This window comes from Stylophora pistillata, chromosome 9 (assembly GCF_964205215.1).
Source record: "Stylophora pistillata chromosome 9, jaStyPist1.2, whole genome shotgun sequence".
Classification (NCBI taxonomy): Eukaryota; Metazoa; Cnidaria; class Anthozoa; order Scleractinia; family Pocilloporidae; genus Stylophora; species Stylophora pistillata.
In genome coordinates, this window is record NC_142527.1 from 12,872,944 (window position 1) to 12,886,664 (window position 13,721).

General features: G+C 40.5%; 1 protein-coding gene across 3 annotated transcripts; it reads left to right on the forward strand.

Moving 5' to 3' along the window:
- The first annotated feature begins 1,990 nt into the window (after positions 1–1,990).
- Positions 1,991–13,447, forward strand: LOC111343640 (zinc metalloproteinase nas-4). Of its 3 annotated transcripts, none has more exons than XM_022950826.2 (9): positions 1,991–2,216; positions 4,949–5,113; positions 6,648–6,771; positions 8,609–8,790; positions 9,002–9,229; positions 9,931–10,106; positions 11,777–11,917; positions 12,705–12,843; positions 13,206–13,447. In XM_022950826.2, exons 1-9 carry the CDS (start codon positions 2,105–2,107, stop codon positions 13,208–13,210), a joined length of 1,272 nt encoding a protein of 423 aa, XP_022806561.1. In that variant the 5' UTR covers positions 1,991–2,104; the 3' UTR covers positions 13,211–13,447. The 3 variants fall into 3 exon arrangements, with proteins under 3 accessions (XP_022806561.1, XP_088589168.1, XP_088589169.1); XM_088733042.1 differs by lacking the exon at positions 1,991–2,216 and adding an exon at positions 3,041–3,384; XM_088733043.1 differs by lacking the exons at positions 1,991–2,216; positions 13,206–13,447 and adding an exon at positions 3,164–3,384 and having other exon boundaries at positions 12,705–12,851.
- The last annotated feature ends 274 nt before the right edge of the window (positions 13,448–13,721 follow it).

Genomic DNA, 13,721 nt, shown 5'->3' on the forward strand with positions numbered 1-13,721 from the left:
TCAGCTCACAATATAAGCCAGATGGGTTATCATTCAGTTCCTATGACATTTAAAATAATGCACGATTTATCAGCCAAGCAAGTCAAATTTTAGCCAAACCACCGCAATTCTTAGTTTTAAGCGTTGCACCAGTACCGCCAGTTTTTTAATCATCTTAAAGTGAAAATGTAGACTTGCAGTTAGATGTGTGTTATGTAGGAAGCTATATTATTTACGAATTTTGATCGGTTCGGCTCACTTAGATCTGTTGAAGGACAGATGCATAGATCAGATCAGGTCATCAATAACAATGTTCACTTGGTTCGCTGTCACAGAAGACGTCAGTGTGGCGATAACACCAGTGACACACTCGTCTGTGCCTCGTGCGCGCCGTGGGCCACTTTTGGAACCCACCTTTTTTGTTTTTTTTTTTGCTCTCACCACATTTTAACGTCATCCGTGGTCGTTAACCGAACAGACGCTAGGCAACACGCAATCGATTTGTTCATTTTAGAACATGCTTGAACTTTGTGGTTTAATTGCGGAAACTGAAAATTCAGTTAAGCTCATTCTAATCTGCTGTAGCGCACAAGAGAACCAGAGAATTCGAACAGTTTAACGCCATGTTTCGGCTTTATCTGGACAGGAAGTTGTGTCTAATTCAGTCCATGTAAGGGTTTTTGCGATGGGGTTTATGCGATGTTGGTCTAATGCTATGAGAACATGTCCGTTTGGGAATGAGGAGTTCTATACACGCTATTTAGACCTCTATTCACATTGCAGTGGTTTACCCAGGGGGGAGGGTCCTGGGACTCAAAATCCTCCCTCCCTCCCCGCTGGGTGTTTTTTTTAAATACTAGTCTGACTCCATGATTCTTGCACCGGCAGGATTGTATATCCCCATTAGGCGTAGAAATTGACAAATTTTAACTGTAAGTCGTAAAAAAAGTTAACCGTAAAAGTGTTTATGGTAACTGCAACGAAAAAAAAAGTTAACCCTTAGCCGTAAAATGGCCAATACTTTAACCGTTATGACCCCAGTGGGACCCTCTCAGCTGGGTGAGGGCGGGCGTGGGTTGGTCAAGATGCAATTTTGGGCATCGTTAAATCTTGTCCCTTATGTATTTGCGTGTGTGTGGTTATCTATTTCCTTGTTCAATTCAATTTTTAGGATATATTATAAGACTTGATCGTAACATCTGACGCAATAATCAACGCCAGAGGGCTTCATAATAATTCAACTATTCAAACGAAGGAAATATAGCACTTGAGCACAAGATAAAATAAACCCGGCCTTTCTGGGGCTTTTAAAAAGTCATACGTGTATATGTTTACTCTTAATTATAAGCATTTGCTTGCTTTTCTCCTCGAGACATGCTTGTCTCGGAACAAACCAAAATCAAGAGGGTCTTTTTTTATTTTCACTCGTGCCTATTAAGTGCCTATCGATCAATTAAAATAAAATCATTTGAATTATCACGAAAGTTCTTCCTTATTATCAGGCGGCGAAGTGGTACGATTTCAGAAAACAAAAAATAAATGACTAATCCATCAAAGCTTGAAAAATGGTTCTGTAATGGCTAATTTCGAAAGTAAGTCTGTTTTTGGCCTAAATCACGAAAACTGACATGAAATTAATGAGACTTTTACTTTTACTTCAGTGGAGTTTTTAGCTGAAGTAAATATTAATTTAGGTAAATTGTGGCATTGAAAAACTCCAAAGTGCAAAGACCTTTCGATTTGAGTCGGCTAGAGGTTAGTTCGAGCAAAAATAAGGCGAAGGGTTCTCCACATCTTTTTTATCGGGTTGATTTTTAGTTACTCGTAGCCTAGCCTGTATATGCTACCGAAATTTTATCTTTCATAGTTTGGATTATATTGAATCAATAAGAACACCACTCAGTCAACACATGGCGCAGAGTATAATAAACTTGTCATGCACAGCAAAAACATTGCTAGCTCAGCTGCTGAAATTATTTCTAATCCATCGCAATACATTTCACGGATAAGTTCACAATGCATTTAATGTTATCCTGACTTGCGGTAGAGCTGCCGCGCCGTTATTTCACAAGCCTCGTTCAAAATTGTCTTCCTCGAAGTGATTGGTCAATGAATTTTGACCACAATGAACAGTTTGCGCAGAGAGATTGTGTTTACTGGACTGGTTTTGGTGCTGACACTCGTCCATCCGAGCCTGATTACCCTCGGCCAAAAGATGAAAGGAATCAAACTAGCTGGTAAGAATGTTCTCCATGGTGGAAACACCTACGGTAGATCAACAAGACCCGACAAAATTCACATCTAGGCTCATCTCAGTTTCAGACTCGGCACGATATCCTAAACAAGTAGTGTGTCAACCTAGATGATGAGTAAGGAGGGAGGGTGGGGTGAGGGTTCACCACCATATTCCCCACTGTTTGGATTGCCACGTTACCCAACCAGCGCCATAAACTCTGTTTCCCGCTTTTTATTCCCGCATTCGGGCCTGGGATCGAGATGGGCTTCTCTATTCTCCTCAGTGGGGAGGGATAATATGACAAAAAATGTACTTTTTGACGGTGAAGGTTCTGGTTGTGGTTCCCGCAAGGTCTGCATCAGTAGCTAAAAAGAGATTATAAACGGAGCAGTTTAGAATCTCTTGTTGGCTTACAACCCTTGGTTAATACGTATGACCAAACAACAAACGTAATGCACCATATCGAACACGGTGCATTACGTGTACAAATGTCAGACCTTAAATCTTCCTGCCTGGCTTCCTCCGATCGAGGCTGTCACTATTAATTTATTTTGGCGTCGTAACCGAGGTGATACCACGTGATGCATGCGATATGATGACAGCACAAGACTAAATTAAGCAAATTCATTATTGATTGGTAAGCTTTATAATTTTATTACATGAATCTTTCCCCATGCTCTGACTACGTCGCCACCGGATAAGCATAAAATAATCCACGTATTAGATAAACACGACAAAATTTTCTCGACGAAACGACAAAGCTGCAACTGAAACAAACTCCTTTAAATCAGCAGAGATGAAATAATGTTAGCTCAGCTGTAACACACTTAAAAAATATAAAACTGTGAAACGATCAGAGAGACTTACACACAGTCCCGTCCTGTCAGCCCAAGCCGGCACGATTTTACTTTTCCATTTCAGTTAAAAAAAAAAAAAAAAAAACTGTCCCAGATTGAGTTCGATATTACATCCTGAATGTTCCACTGGTAAACTGTCGATAAGAATGAAGTACCAGGCGATAAGTTTTATTTATATCGCGATATTTATCGACCTGTTGCCAAAATGTGACCTAGCAATCCCAATGAATACAAGGGCGGACCTAAAGATGGGAGATAAACCCAGCAAGGATAAAAAGCCAGTACTTCCTTGGGCGAAAGCTAATGGACATGGTAACAATTTTTATTCCTACTTAATCCTATCCGAATCTAATTTGTGTGACATGTTACTGCTACATCCACCATTAGATACACAACACAAGGACTGAAAAATTCAGAATTATGGAGTTCCATCGGGATTGCATATGACCCTTGAGGGATGTGATATTCAAAAATTGCGAATTACTTTTCGCTCGAGGGTCCATGTCAATTTTCCTGAATTTAACTCTAAGGTTAGATGAGCAGTGCTTATTTAAGAGAAAGCACGGTTCCCAGTCTAATCCAAGAGACAAACTGATGTTCGTAAAAAATGGCGGACACTACCTTAAAGTATTCTCTAAAGGGCTAGCAAACATTCCTCGAAAATTTACAAACAGGTGTCGACAAGTGCTGTCATTGTAGCAGCCAAAAAGTCTTAAAAAATAATTCCTGAACTGGGGTAATTTTCATCGCTGGTACTTACACTCTTCTCTTGCATATAGCTAGCAACAAATCAAAGCAAATAGAAAACAAAACGAGAATTTTTTTATACTTTGGAGAGCGGGACAAAGAAAAAGTTTGAGTCCCCTAAGAGGAAAAGACCCTTAAGCCGTCGGCTTTCTCGCTCCGTATTCTACTACTTAGCTGTGAAAATGTTCTAAATTGTCCCCGTTTGAGCAAAAAAAAAAAAAATCTGCAGAAAATCGTTGACTTTGGTATAGGTATACTTCGATTTGTTGTTTTCCCAAAAAGATTGTAATTCAAAATTTATTGAAATGTTTTTGTAAAGATTTCATTTTGTTCTTAGCACTAACTCTGGCCAAGTTCTGAGAAATGGGGCTGGCGAACAACAATGATTTTTCTTGGAACGTCTATGAAGACGACTTTTAATATGGCATAGAACAAACTGAGGCAAAAGTGTCACTGAAGTTTGGACAGCTTAAACATACATCACCACACCTGTATTTATAGAGATGTTCTTCTTGTAAATGTCTTACCAAATGGCACACTCACTAAAACAGGAATTGATGAGGAACGCTTTCCCTTAGCTACATGCCAGGACCTAAAATAGTCTAATCTAAACAGAAAAGAAAGGTAACGTCAGTTCGCTACTGAAAACCTACGGTTCCGAAAAGTTCTATTCAGTTCAACCAAGCGCGTTTACATAATATGTTGAAATTATGTTGCTATCTTCATAAGGGCCGTATATCCGTAGCTTGTATAATAAGCAAAGGTGAGGTTTGCACGTGGGCTAAGTGACCCACACTGCTATGTATACAGATGAAAACCCAATGAACGCATTTAAAATGGAGACCACATGTATTAAACAAAAGCAGCGAGTTAGGTTCTTACACTCAGATTCTCAGTGACGTCTTAAATTCAAGTCAACTTTCGATCGGGTTTGGTTCGAGTCTATTTCGAACTTTGTCAGTTCTAAGTGCCAAAACAAGAGAGGATTTAACAGTTCTCTCTTGGTGAAAAACGTGTATAAATATCAACTCTTGTCGGTTCTATAATCGAATTTCTCATAGCATATGAAGAATTTCCTTTTGCAATATTTTGATATTTAAACATAATATCATATTTGTCTCACGACTAGATCATCTGGAGGGAGACATCAAACTTTCACCAAATGTACAGTCACTTGTCGCAAAAGGTGTCAAAACGGACAAGAATTATGAGCCCAACGAGAGAGGAGCTGTGACCAACAAGATATATTTATGGACAAATGGAATCGTACCGTATGTCATTGACTCAGCCTTTGGTAAGAATTTCATCTGGAATCCCAAAGTAAAGCAGCCTTATCTCGTTTGTGGTGGATCAAAGATTATTTTTGGATGGTTGGCCGTACACACAAGTATTATATTTTCAGAGACCGAGCCAGAGGAAAGTCCGAGGATTGAGGGTCCCGGACCCTGCCCTCTTTGTTTTTTTTTTTTTCCTAACCATTTTTCCAACCATTTTGACTGCATTACCGCAGTAGGGTAGGACTAGAACGGAACATATGCGAACCATGCGAGTAGTCCACCCAATAAATCCCACCCATCCCACCCCAGGGGAGGACATCCATCACACAGTAATCTCGTGTGTGGGAAATTAACGTCTCCTACCTCAACCCTGCAGGAGACGGGACCTCCATTTATTCGTCCCTATCCGAGAAGACTAGAATATCTAACCATTTCTTGATGTTATAGAAAGGTAGCAAATTCTTCTATAAATATAGAGGCAAGACCGATACAACGCAGATAAGTAAATTTTAAGACGGAGCACTATATTTCGGCTGGCCAAACCATTGGATTGGATGGGATTCCCACTGCACCTGAAGAAGGCTGGTTTGGCCAGCCGAAATATAGTGCTCCGTCTTAAAATTTACTTATCTACGTTGTATCGGTCTTGCCTCTATATTTATATTTCATATTCGCTATTTTGGGCCGATCAGACCATCGCTGATCCAACGTACAAGAGTAGGAGTATCGTCCACGGTTGCCTGCTGAACATTTCACAGTCAAATTCTTCTCAATGATTTTATGACCTTAATTGAGTGTTGGGCCGGCCGGGGCTCGAACCCTCGACCTCCTGCACAACAGTCTAGCGCACTATCCTTTGGACTAACTGGGCGGCGGTATTAAATCAAAGGGTTTTGTGTTTGTGTTACCGCACCGCAATAGAAGGGGAAGGGGGGGGCATGAGCTGGACGAAAAGCAATTTAAGACTCCCCTATTAAAATACTGGATTGGCCCCTATCTTTTATTCACTTACGAGAACGGTCACACGTCACCCACAATTAAGAGATTTAGCTGAAAGCCAAGTTATAAAACTCTTGCTATTTCCCACCTCTTTACGAGCTATCCATACCCATATTTAATTCAGAAAATTCAATGATAGAACAAGCAGTAATGGAGTAATATGGGATGATAAGCGACCGCTCATTGACCATCACAGTGGTTGGTGGTTGGTGAAGTTTGGTTGTGTTACAATAAATGTTACCTGACACCCCCTCCCCCAAGGCTCTGTAATATTCTCTCATTGGCGATCAATTTTCAGTAGTCCCCCCTTACATATTCTGTTTTAGACAACTGATCCCCCCCCCGCCTGTTCCCTGGGAAAACCATGTGATTCCCCCAAAATCCTTCGAACCCCCTCCGGCGATAAATAACTACTTTTCCCTTAATTTCAGAAGGAACGGGTTTTACTCTGAGCGGTGCTTTCTCCCAGCAGTATATGTCCCATAGAAATTGTTTGCGCTTTCTTTGCAAATGTTGCAAGAAAGGCGTGCCGAAATGTGTTTGGTTTTCCAGATAGCTACTCAAGCGACAGGCGAGCCATAAAGGACGCAATAGCCACTGTGGAACAGATCTCTTGTGTTCGTTTTAAAACAAGGACAAATGAGCAGTATTACATAAAGTTTGTCAGGGGCTATGGGTAGGTGCATTGTATAATCAACATTGAAAACAGCCGAGAACAACAACGGCAAGGACAAAAAAAAATGACAAAAGCAACAATAATAACTTTAATATGGTAGTTTACGCTAGGGTACACCCTCTAACGGAGCCCCATACCAAAGAAACTTGCAGTAAACCCGTCAACGACAAAAGTGATTTTGATTAATAAGAAATTTCTTTAGCTTCGTCAGTTTGGCTGATTATTTATTATTTAAGTTTTTGACTTATCTGGTATTTTAATGGCCAGAAAGTGGCCGCTTGCATGATTATTTCTTTTAACAGGATCAAGAAATAAACTGAAGCATATCTAAACATTGCGCTACCGTAATTGCGAACTGAAATGAATTTCATCCACCAGTGAGGTGCCGGACTATAGCGTATAGTGGGGTCAAAAGTCGAATTTCATTGTGTCCTGCCGAACTCAAATTACTTTTGAAAAACGATAGAAGAAATATTCCTTGCAATTTTAATTCAGTTATATCAAAACAATAGGTACAGTTCGGCACGACTAGGGCCTTTCGTTTGAAACAAGGTCTTACCATTGTCGTGCAGTATGGCAAGGCCTGTCGTTTCAAGTAGGTGCACCAAACTTGACATGGTTTGGTGACTTCAACGGTTTCAAAAATTGTACCATTGCTGGGTTAAATTTAGTTTAACCCCTGAGTCTAGGTCGGCACCGCAATCAAAATACTATCATATATTTAACTATCATCATTTTTGAATAACGCTGGAATCATCATAACTTTACGAATAATCACTTAAGCAATAGTGTTTATTATGCTAAGGTAAAGGTCTCTATTTCTCTAAACAACATACGTGTTTAGTTACAATTTTTTTAAGGTTGAAATCAGACAGGCGCCTCTGGCAGCCGTGTGTAGTCCGTAGCGATTTCACCTACCCACTCAACCCACCCCAGGGAGGACATCCATCACACAGTAATCTCGTGCGTGGGAAATTAACGTCTCCTACCCCAACCGTGCAGGAGACGGGACCTCCATTTATTCGTCCCTATCCGAGAAGACTAGAATATCTAACCATTTCTTGATGTTAAAGAAAGGAAGCATATTCTTCTCAATTAATTTTAAGACCCTGAGTGTTGGTCCGGCCGGTATTGAACTCTCGACCTCCCGCACAGCAGTCCGGCGCTCTCCCAATTGAGCTAACCAGGCGGCGGTTATGCTTTAAGTTTTCAGCATAAAAAAATATCTGAAGAACCCTTGGAGATTTGTAAATCAATCACGTCGTTACGTGATTTGCAAACTCGTCTGACGTTTTCAGGACCAACGTTTCAACTGCTGGTTAACAGACAAAAATAGCAGCTGATTATATAGAAGATATCACACGGCGGCGAGAAGTTGTGGATTTTAAGTTGGAGTGGCAGGAACAATATCCCACAAGTGAGTGCAGCGAACGAGTGAGATATCATTCGTGCCACGAAAACATAAAATTCATATCTTTGAACTGACGTTGTGATTTTCCTTATTTTAGATGCACAATAAATATGCATGGCAGAGACTGTAAAGTTGGCTTTAACACGAATACTGGGTATCAATAGCGGAAACAAAATACCCGCTGTTCAAATTATTACAGGTTTGCATTTAACACTGACAGTTGGGCCAAGATACATGTGAGCTGGTTTTATAAGCTTTATGAAAATACGATCACTGACTCTGATTGAATCATCAGCCATTTGACAAAACTAGATAAAGAGGAAAAATGGGAAGAAAGTATAGATGGGCCCATCAGCCATTAATGCCAAGGCATTTTATTATAATAAATAACAGTAATGAATGTTTCTTATTTGTATGATGAACCAGCTGTTGGTCATACGTCGGTCAAGTCCATATGTCTGGAAGCCAGCCAATCAGTATTGGAACAGGATGTGGTTTTATTGGAACGGTATTACATGAACTCATGCACGCCTTAGGATTTTTCCATACCAGTTCACGCCATGACCGCGACTCATATGTTGTCGTTATGTCTAAAAATATCATGAAAGGTAAATACATTTGCGTTTTTATCGAGTTCGATTTCGTTCTCACTCCACAAAAGCGCAGAAAAAAAAATGGCCAAAAATTTGCCGTGTTGACCTTGCCAGCTTCATTACTATTGCTAGATTTTCTTTTTTACTTGATGATTGCTGTGGTTTTTCAGTAACTCAGTTAGTAACCAACAAAAGTTATGAGCCCAACCCTTTCTTTTCTTTACAGGCTATGAAGTGAATTTTAAAAAATATAACCATGGTGATATAGACAGACTGGAAGCACCGTATGACATGACGTCACTTATGCACCTGCCGAAAGACGCCTTTAGTAGAAATGGTCTGAACACTCTGGAAGCACGTGCTGGACCTAACGTGCCACTGGGAAGGACAGATAAACTGTCTGAGATTGATAAGGCTCAGCTAAATTCACTTTATAGTTGCACAGGTTACCCAAGTAAGTTAACGTTTGACATGCGTTGCTCAATTTTAGTGGGGAAATACATATCAGATAGCAAAAGAATGTGTGCGATTTGAGGCAAAAGGAAAGCAATTGCAACAGTCATCAGGGCTACAGTTTAAATCATGGGGGTCTCAGGCGCTGAAAAATAACGGTTACCAAGTTTTGAACTCAAATCACTAAGCGAGGATGATGCGAATTTATTTCCTCTTCTTCTTGTTGAATAAAACAAACCCATATGACGCAGATCAAGTCAGCGAATACAGTTATTCAGTATGGAATGCTGGGTTAATGACCCTCAATGCGCTTCGGTGAAAATTTTACGGTGTGAATGAAGACATTTAGTCATGTCCTCGCGGCTTTAGTCCCCAGTCCTTGGATAATTCTCTTGAGCGCCGATCTAACTTGCAGCCCCCTGTAGAGCCTCTGATGCCAAATAATATTTTTCAATAGTGGTGCAAGTGTTGCTGTTTTTTAAATAATTATACGATATTACAACACTTTCCGTAAAAATTGCTCTTTTTTAATTCACTTTCTTGAGTAGAGATCACATTTCCTATACACATGCTGTCCCACAGAGAGACCCTGCCAAGAGAGGAGCAGATAATGAGTTTTACACATTCAGTCATTTTTCATGTTGAGTATCCTCATGTGTGATCTGGTTGATTTTTCAAGTAGTCTCTTTATTCCTTGAATAGGTTGTTACAAGGCGTTCGGTATGGAGTCTTTTAAAATTCCCGACTCCAAAATAACAGCCAGTTCATATAAAATGTATCATGAACCTCACCAAGCCAGGTTACATATGGTAGCCAGCGCTTCAGGGAATGGTGCCTGGTGCGCAAGTCAGAGTTTCCAGCAAGGCGAATGGCTTCAGGTACATTATTTATATCGTACTAAATAGCAATTTATGATGTGGTCCATTTTGACTCGTTGAGCAGGGAATTTTTCTCGCCAAATTGTTCTAGCTTAGAATTCGGATCACGAAGGTCAGGTTTGAGCCCTGTTTTGGATCACTTGTTTTTTGTTCAGAATTAGAATTCGGATCACGAAGGCTATGTTTGGGCCCTCGTCGGGATCACTCGTTTTTTTTTCTAGGGAAAGTAAGCGCCTTATACTCTCGCAATGTTCACCCCATCCAAGATTACAAATTGGAGTGCGCTTCGGCTGTCACAAAAAGCTGGCTTAACCTGGGGGGGGGGGGGGGGGGCGTAGGCAACTTGAGTTTAATACTAAGACAAAGAACAAATATTCACCGATGTGGAGGTGGCTAGTGGAGGATATTATTCGAGCCGTGAAGCGGCCGGATATTCACCGTTATAGTTCACCACTAAATTTTCTCCGGTTCTTATTGGTTTAAATCGATCACGTGACGCGATAGTGTTCATCCGTGGAGAGACACCATCAGCCCATAGTGCCCGCCCGCGGAAAATACCCGGATGGATAGTGCCCGTCCGCGGAAAATACCTGGATTGATAGTACTCATCCGTGAAAAGTTTTGAATAGTTTGACGGCCGTGAAGTTAGACAGATCGGAAAAACAGTAACTTTTCAATTCTGACAGGTATAACTTATTATTTAGCCAAGGTACGGTTGTGAATTATTGACATTTGTGACAAGCTGTAGGCGCGGAAGAAAATTTAGTGGTGAACAATAAAAACAATAGAGTGTTTATGTCTCGGAACTATCGGTGTGATAGTTGCCCCTTGGAAATTTGATGTTCTTAAAACTGGCATATTTTCCCGAGAAGCAAAGCTTCGAGGGCAAATATTTGTTTTAAGAACATCAAATTTCCGCGGGGCAACTATCAGCCGATAGTTCCTCGACAGAAACGCTCTATCGTTTAATTAGTCACCGACACCGTTAGTCACCGACTCAGGCTGAGGTGAATATGTAGTTGTTTTAGTATCTATCAAAACAGTGAGATAATATAGCACAAAGAGATGATTTCAACTCATTTATTCCTGTAACTATTACTATACTTTCTGGCGCAATTCCTGCGCACGTCGCTTGGAGGTGAATAACAAAGCAACTTCGAAGTTTGAGTAGCCAAGCAAAGCGCACCTTCAATATTATGTACCGTCTTAGTATGTGCTAATGCTATTTGCCATTACAAATTGGCTTGGACTGAATCTCCATAGAGGAGATTTATAATGCTCTCTGGTCGCTTGATGATCCAGACACAAGGCTAAACTCCCGCAGTTTGAGGCCAATGGGCTGCAACCTGCTTAGCTGGTGATTTTGTGTGCGATTTGAAGCGTTGGGCGGCAAGGCCGCGAAAGTTTTGGGACTGATTTCTCCTAAGTTTCCTTTCCAAGTCTCTCGCAATTTCGCTGCTTGTTTTCTTGGCTCCGCCACCCAGCATTTCAAAGCGTGCGCAAAACCGCTGGCCATGCAGGCTCTTTGACTTCACTAGGCTTCACCAATACTTCATTTCACAGCTCAGAAAGTGGAGAAAATTCTGTGAAAAGGGAACTATTTTCTCGCGTTCTCAGCTAAGTTAACTCCCTTGCCTGATATGCCGTCCTGTCGTTTGCTTATTATTTAGGTGGATCTTGGAGGAAGAAAAGTAATAACGGGAATTGCAACCCAGGGGAAAGTAAACTTGTTTGTCAATGCCTGGACAACTTTCCTTGAATTATGGTACAGCATGGACCAAAATATCTGGTATAAAGGATTTAGTGGCCAGGTAATCTAAGTCTGTGAAAATAACCACGCTAAAAATATTATGAATTTTAAAAGCCGTGTTTCTTGACGATCGATGGAATAAAACAAGCGAGTATCAACAGAAACACGACCCATAGCGCCACGTATAGGTTTGACAATCTTGAAAATTTTAGCCTAGATTTTTCACGGTCACCATTTAAAATATTCTCCATCCTGGTTTCCTCTTTGTTTATTTTCTCTCTTTTGGTGCTTCTCCGCACTTGACAATTCTCTGAAGGTCATTCAAAATATCCCTTTCAAAATCTACTAAATATTTTCGTGCACAGTATTCGTCTATATTGCAGAGCACGTGACCGAATATTCCCAGACAAAAACGGAAGTACATCTGGTGACGTCTTGTATAGTATCCTTGGAGATCGCGTATACTTTTCCTTTGTTGGGGGATGGAGAATACAGTTTCTTTATGGCTTCTTGTATTCGCTAGTCACGCTTGAAATTGAGGTCAAAAGGGAACTAACTGACTGAATAAAATTCAAAGTTCGTAAATGGAATAAAAAATGGTAAATTGTGAGCTCGGTCATGAAATTGAAACAGATGTTCTTTTGTCTTATCACGAGCGTGGGACGAACGATAAAGTTATGAATCCCCGTAAAGAATCGAACCGCAGACCAAAACACACCTTTCTTTTAATTCAAAGTTCCTTGAAAAGCTGCAAGGAAGAATGCAAGCGTGTTTGATCGATCCATCATCCATAGAAGTGATTGTTATCCACATCAGATGGCAACGAATTTATGTCTTCTTACTTTCAGTTAATTTCTGCAAACTTTGACATGAGCTCAGTTCAATATAACCAGGCGCCAACACCTTTCACCGCACGCTACGTGCGATTTGAACCTATGTTTTGGTACAACGAAATTTGTCTCAGGGTGGAAATATACGGGTGTGATGGTGAGTAAAATGGTTGAAATTTATGAACGTTCTTCGCGTGGTCCGAAGTGATGATATGAACCTTCAACAGCGACAAAAATTTAAGAAGTGGATAGAGCTCAAGTGTAGTGTCAATATAAAGAAAACGAGTACCTGTAACTTGAAGCCGTGTTAGGTTGCGTTCACAGCTCTTTGCTCAGTACAGGCACAGATCTAGGAATTTGTTGCTCAGGAGGTTCAAACTACGAGGGGAGGGGGGAAATGAAGGTCCGAACCTTCCGAACCCTTCCCCCTGGACAAACGCTGCCATAGGAAGCGGAAAAAGGTCATTGGATAAACGTTCCAAATGTTGTGGTTATAATTTTGTAATTTTTTCCTTTCAGCTTGATGATTGCACGCAGCTTCTTGTGCCTCCAGAAAGTGTTTTTAATTTGCAACTGAAACAGATGTTAATACCACATACATCAAGGGAATAACTTTGAAACTCAAATGGTCAGAGACAATAAACTTTCCCTGAATATAATGACTAGGAACAGAATCATACTGGTGTCGCACTAGGTGTATTATTTGTGGGATGTGCCCTTGGAAAACGGGTGTCGTAATAAAGATTATTTTTGTTCGGTGATGTACATTCGACGTTGACACTTAGCCAGTTGGCCGTTTCCTTTCAACACGCGAGAATATCAATATTTATAATCCAGTAAATGTTTTTGCTCGTGCGTAATTGGTCAAAACGCATCGCATGCCCGATAAATCCCATCTAAAACTAGGGGATATCCAGGATATACATCATGTGATATTCCCAATTTTCAAACCTTTCGTTTATTACGAAAAACTCTGCGATTAAAATTGAATTCAAGATGAGAAACGTGATTATTATAGGAGGAATATGCTGTTTT